Source organism: Pinus tabuliformis, chromosome 2_1, assembly GCF_031772625.1.
Source record: "Pinus tabuliformis cultivar Carrire ecotype Pingquan chromosome 2_1, CPIR1, whole genome shotgun sequence".
Classification (NCBI taxonomy): Eukaryota; Viridiplantae; Streptophyta; class Pinopsida; order Pinales; family Pinaceae; genus Pinus; species Pinus tabuliformis.
Window position 1 is genome coordinate 345,391,527 of NC_142299.1, and position 6,367 is coordinate 345,397,893.

The 6,367-nt window shown below is 39.6% G+C and overlaps 1 protein-coding gene across 1 annotated transcript; it reads left to right on the plus strand.

Moving 5' to 3' along the window:
* The first annotated feature begins 2,704 nt into the window (after positions 1-2,704).
* Positions 2,705-6,367, plus strand: LOC149200272 (uncharacterized). The gene is made up of 4 exons (XM_089399546.1): positions 2,705-3,922; positions 4,081-4,455; positions 4,602-5,296; positions 5,367-6,367. The coding sequence occupies exons 1-4, from the start codon at positions 2,843-2,845 to the stop codon at positions 6,268-6,270; spliced, it is 3,054 nt and encodes a 1,017-aa protein (XP_089255672.1). The 5' UTR covers positions 2,705-2,842; the 3' UTR covers positions 6,271-6,367.

Genomic DNA, 6,367 nt, shown 5'->3' on the forward strand with positions numbered 1-6,367 from the left:
ACTGAGGACTTTCTTTAGCGCATAGGCATCTGTTCTTAAGAGAAACTTTTTTTTGTATCAGGTGGATATCAAATTTATCAATGCAGTTCCATGCTACTTTGACCTCTTTTTCTATAGTAGAATAGTTTTTCTCAGGTGGGCTCCAAGGCCCTGAGACAAACTAAACTATTTGTTCTTCTCCTTCTTTCTTTTGCTTCAATATTCCTCCCCACCCTTCGTTGTTGTCATCTGTTTCAACAATTTTGAAAGAATCTTCATCAGTGATATGGAGAATAGGAAGAGTTTTTACCTTCGTTTTAATTCTTCCGACAGCTTCAGTGTGGGCCTGAGACTAAGGTTCTGGATGTTTTTGCAGTCTTCTGTTGAGTGATGATTTATCTTTGGCGCAATCTTTGTAAAAGCTGTTTACATAGTTTAAACATCCCAAGAATCTCTGTAATTGAGTCTTGTTAGTGATAATATCTGGAAATTTATCAGAAAATTCCAAGGCATGTTTCTGGAGAGTGATTTGCCCATCTTGAATTGTATGACCAAGAAACTTGATACTTGTCTGAAATAATTCAATCTTTTTCTTGCTAAGAACCAATCCATTGGTTTTGACAAGTTGTACAAATTTATGGATATGTTTAAAGTGATCATGGACGTTTTTAGAAAATATAAGTATATCATCAATGTATACTAGTAACTAATCAAAATATGGCTTGAAAATATTATCCATAACCTTCTGGAATTTGGAGGGGGCATGCTTTAGTCCGAAAGGCATGACGTTCCATTCATAGTGTCCTGCTCGGACACTAAAAGCAGTCTTAAACTTATCATCTTTATTAATTGCTTATTAATTACCACCTGCCAAAATCCTGAATAGCCCTTGCTATTCACGCACTATTCACCACATTTGGCAACTATATGTGAACATTTCCCCTCTAGTAAAGGATGCAGCTCAAGTTGCACTAAAGTGTAAATATGGTGGATCCCACATGCAAAGAGATAAGATCTTGTACTATAATTTGTTTTTAGGATTTTTATGGGTTAATATATAATGATTTTTACAAATTTTAAATTTGATTGGTGTCGTTTGTATAATTTTTATTTCAAAGGGTTGTTAAAGAGGTTGAATACTTGAAAAAATAAAAAAATTTACAATTTTGATTATCATTTTATTACCAAATTTCTATGAAAAATATCTCCACTGGTGTACATCAAGATGCAATTCAAGTTGCATTCCAACACGGATAAGTAAATTAAAAAGTCACTGTTGATTTTTTTAAATCAATTTTGTTAGAAATCTAAATAAAATTTAATAGAATCTTATTTTAAAATAATATCAAATTTCAAAAAAATATTTCAAATAACCCCCTAGACCTCCACTGAGGATATATTTTTTTATTAGCCGCGGCATCTGCAAGGATGAGGGTTTATGTAAGCTTTGCACTCCGGGCTTTCATCTCGTTACAATTTCTCCGCTCCTTTGAAGCTCCTCAACTCATTTCCTTCCTCTACATCGGACCATCCAGAGCTTCGCAGCACCAAATTTAGCCTTGTCTGTGTTTGTATTATTGTATAACAATTCGCAATGGCATACCGAACGCTTGCATCCTCCATCCCCCAAACCAACTCTGAAATTGAAATTCAGACATCTCCTCGCGCAACTTCCGATGGCGCTTCATCCTCTTCCACCGCTGTTGATTCCAATAACAGCAGCAGCAATATTCCCTACGATGTGTTTATTAACCATCGTGGGGAAGTGAAGAAGACGTTTGCTGCTCATCTCTACCGTGCTCTTCTTTCCCGTGGATTAAGGACTACCTTTTCCTTCTCAGCTATCCAGCGTTATTGGAAGCGCCTCGATCCATTTAGCTATCTTTTCTCCTAAATATGCGGAGTCACGATGGTGTTTAGATGAGTTGCTTCTCATGCTGAGGTCTGGGGCTCCAATTATTCCGGTATTTTACCATGTCCACCCTGCTGAACTTAGGTGGACAGATCAGAACAAAAATGGAGCGTATGCTCGCAGCCTGCATGAACTCCAAATGAAGAAAACGTTGGACTCTCAAACACATCAAGAGAAGCTTCGATATGACTCTGCCATTATTCAAAATTGCAGAGATGCTCTCTGCCATTATTCAAAATTCATATTTCGATTTCATAGATTGAACTAGCATATGTCTCTTGTTTTTTTTCCTCCCTTTCGTAATTTTTAACAAAGTATTTCTGAACAAATGAACTTTAAGTGAATGACAGCACAGTAGTCGATCTATGTTTGTTTTATTTTCTTTTGGGTTTCTTGCTGCTCAGTTTTAGTACTTATCATGGAACAGAATCTTTTTTTTTTTTTTTTGTAACAGAGCATTTTTGAACAAATGAAATTTAAGTGGATGACAGCACAATAGTCGACCTATTTTTGTATTTTTGTTTTATTTTCTTTTGGGTTTCTTGCTGCTAAATTTTAGTACTTATCATGGAACAGAATCATTTTTTTTTTTTTTTTGTAACAAAGCATTTCTGAACCAATGAACTTTAAGTGGATGACAGCACAGTATTAGATCTATTTTTGTTTTATTTTCTTTTGGGTTTCTTGCTGCTAAGTTCTAGTACTTATCATGGAACAGAATCATTTTTTTTTACAAAGCATTTCTGAACCAATGAACTTTAAGTGGATGACAGTACAGTAGTCGATCTATTTTTGTATTTTTGATTTATTTTCTTTTGGGTTTCTTGCTGCTAAGTTTTAGTACTTATCATGGAACAGAATCATGTAACTGTACTTTCTTTAGTAATAATAAAGAAAGCGTTTTTTCCGAATGAAAAAACCTTTTGGTGAATATGCAGTGACGAGGGTCATATGTTAGAGAAGATCGTTGAACGTGTGGTGAAATTGAGCAAAAGGCCACCGTTGTATGTGGCCAAGTATCCCACTGGTTTAAATGAAAAAGTAGCAGATTTTGAAACTACAGTTTTGAAGCAGCAGCACAGTGGAAAAGTCCAAGTGGCAGGAATAGTTGGCCTTGGTGGAGTGTGCAAGACAACGTTGGCTCTAGAACTCTTCAATAGCAAGAGATTGAAATACGATAAATCTTACTTTTTGTCAGACATAAGAGAAAATGCTAATAAAAGCTCCCTACATTCGTTGCAGAGGGTACTTCTAAGGGGCCTGAATGTTAATGAATTAGATCTGCGTATACAGAACATTTATGAAGGCAAAGGGATAATTGAAAGGCATCTTAAATCTTCTCATGTTTTGTTAATTTTAGATGACATAGATCATGAGGATCAGCTAGAGGTCCTTTTACCAGCTAAAGATGTCTTAAGACCGGATAGCTTAATTTTGATTACATCTCGCTCTAAAGATGTGCTTGCAAGGGCAGGGCTGGAACAGTCATGCATTTATAAGTTAAAGGGCCTCTCTAGACAACACTCGCTAGAGCTTTTTTGTTCACATGCCTTCTGTCAGGCCCATCCGCTACAGGGATTTGAAGATCTAGTTGATCAGTTTCTTAAGGTATGCGAGGGACTGCCTTTAGCTTTAAAAGTATTTGGGGCACATCTCTTTCTAAAAGATAAATCCTATTGGAAGGCTGAACTTCACAAATCAAAAGTTTCACCCGAGATAAAGAACAGATTGAAAATTAGTTACGATGCGCTCAGTGAAGAGGAACAGCAGATCTTTTTAAATATTGCCTTTTTTTTCGTAGGAGAAAACAAAATTAGTGCCATAACAGCATGGGACAGATCAGGCTGGAACGGATTGTCGGGGTTTACAAATTTAGAGGGTAAATGCCTTGTAAAAGTCGACGATAAAAATCATATCCAAATGCATGATGTCCTCCGGGATATGGCAAGAGAGGTCGCAGAGTATCAATCGCCGCGCCGTTTATGTTGTCCCACCAATAACTTTCATGATTGGCTGCACAAGCACTCATCTGTAAGTCTTCAATCATTCAAACTTTTAAAATAGTTACATTTTGGCTTAGAAATATGTATACAGAATTTAACTTCTCAATCGTTATTCACCTGCGAAATATTTATATTTAATTATAGCAAGCTGTGTGCAGTGTCTTAATTCTCCACCATAATGAACAGGTTATAAGTGAAGCACGCGGAATTAGGCTGCTCCCCGACGAGCATAGCACGGAACGAGAGGAGACAAGCTCACAATTGTTGTCATGGTACCGAAGGAATCACCAGGTGTTGGGGAACCGCATGATGAAGCTTCGCAATAGAATGTACAATAAACGTTATCGGTTTCTTGGTACTAGTGTCATGAATTTGCACCTTGTTGAGACACAAGGGCATCTGTTGGATCCTATTTTGCGGGTGCGCTTGCCAAATCTCATATGGCTTTTCTGGCGTGATTGTCCGTACATTTGCTTACCTTTATGGATTAATATTAAGAACCTGAGGGTTTTGAGAGTGGAGGGGAGTGTATTGGAAACATTGTGGCAAGGCAGATCACAGGTAAATCTTTTTGAGTTAAAAAGTGTGTGGTCATGATTAACTATTGATATTGCATAGCAGGGCCTCTCCAGTTATTTCTGACGGTTTTACTCATATAGCTCATGTTTATATCGTTTTTCTTACGGTCGAAACACTTGATCTGCCAGGCACCTTTGCAGTTGCAGGAATTAAAGATTATCTATCCGAGCCGTCTCACGAGCATTCCAAAGTCCATAGGGCAGCTGAAGCACCTCCAACGGATTGTCATCGGTTCATCCTTTCTTGCTAAATTGCCAGAAGAATTCGGTCAGCTGAATTCGTTGATGACCTTGGTGTTACAGGCGCCTTCAATGAAATCATTACCAGAGTCTCTTGGGAGCCTGACGAACCTACACCACATGGAGCTGTCAAGGTGCGAGAAATTGGAGAGGCTGCCAGATTCCTTCGGTAGCTTGACCAACCTCCGCCACATGAACTTGCGTTGGTGCAGTAACTTGGAGACTCTGCCAGATTCCTTCGGTAGCTTGACCAACCTCCGCCACATGAACTTGGCTTTGTGCAGTAACTTGGAGACTCTGCCAGATTCCTTCGGTAGCTTGACCAACCTCCGCCACATGAACTTGCGTTGGTGCAAGACATTGAAGAGACTGCCAGATTCCTTCGGCAGGTTGACAAACCTCCACCACATGGACCTGTCTGGGTGCGACAAACTGGAGGGGCTGCCAGTTTCCTTGGGTAGCTTGACAAACCTACAGCACATGAACCTCTCTTGGTGCCAGAAATTGGAGAGGCTGCTGGATTCCCTTGGCAGCTTGACGAACCTCCACCACATGGACCTACATGACTGCAAGAAATTGGAGAGGCTGAGATTCCTTGGGTGGCTGGACGAACCTCCACCACATGGACCTAAATGGCTGCAAGAAATTGGAGAGGCTGCCAGATTCCTTCGGTTGTTTAAGTAACCTTAAATATTTTGATGCCAGCTCGTGTTCTAATTTAACAATCTCAAGCGAAACATTTGGGAATATAGGAACACTCGAGCATATAGATCTTAACGGCTGTGAAAAAGTTGAAGTATGGCCCTCGCAAGTGGCACATCAAAGGTCCCTGACAACACTGAAGTTGACGGGCACAAATTTTAAAGAATTGCCAAGTGCTTTTGAACTCCCCAAGCATTTAGAAGTTTTGTGGATAGGAAACCCTTTTCTGGAGACGGTGATGCATTCGCTGGGTGATTTACCGAACTTGAAGGAATTGGGTCTGGAGTATCGCGGGGATTTGAAGTGTTGGTCGGCTTCAGTTGAACGGTCGAGTCAGTTGAGTTGGTTGAAAGTGGCTGCTTCTCCCATAATTTTCACATCAGATGTATTGTTTGATGACGTTGTATACTGTAACCTTCGAGAATTCACCTTAGAGAAGTGTATTAATGTGGTGGAGATTGGAACATTACCAAAGGCACTCACATCTGTGAGATTGGATAGGTGCTACAATCTGAGAAGTATAGAAGGCCTTTGTGGTCTTCCAAAGCTTCAACAGTTATACATTCACAAGTGTAAGGAACTTGAGGAGCTGCCGAATGTTAAAACAATGGTGTCCTTGGAGCAGTTGTGTGTACTCGATTGTGTGAAGTTGAAGAGCATACGGAATTTGGCGCAGCTAACAAAACTTGACCTTCTAACGGTTGGCGGGTGCCCTCAGTTGGGCGAGTTGGAAGGAGTTGCATATTGTACATCGTTAAGGTCTCTTAACGTCAAGGGGTGTCCCAAATTGCGATTGGGTGAGAAGGCACAGGAGAGGCTGCGCCAGAAATGTTACATCTTCGACGTGGAGGAATGAGATGGAAGTCAAAATTAAAGTTTTCAATTCACAATTTAAAACAAGAAAGTCTAACATATAAGCATGCATGGTTGTAATATAAATGGTCTTCCAAGTT

What these genes read in the sequence shown, in the direction of transcription:
- LOC149200272 (XM_089399546.1), top strand. Translation starts at nt 2,843, where the DNA reads ATGTTAGAGAAGATCGTTGAACGTGTGGTGAAATTGAGCAAAAGGCCA. An exon ending in TGTGGCAAGGCAGATCACAG is followed by an intron (nt 4,456 to 4,601) that starts GTAAATCTTTTT and finishes TTGATCTGCCAG; the next exon opens with GCACCTTTGCAGTTGCAGGA. An exon ending in GACTGCAAGAAATTGGAGAG is followed by an intron (nt 5,297 to 5,366) that starts GCTGAGATTCCT and finishes GAAATTGGAGAG; the next exon opens with GCTGCCAGATTCCTTCGGTT.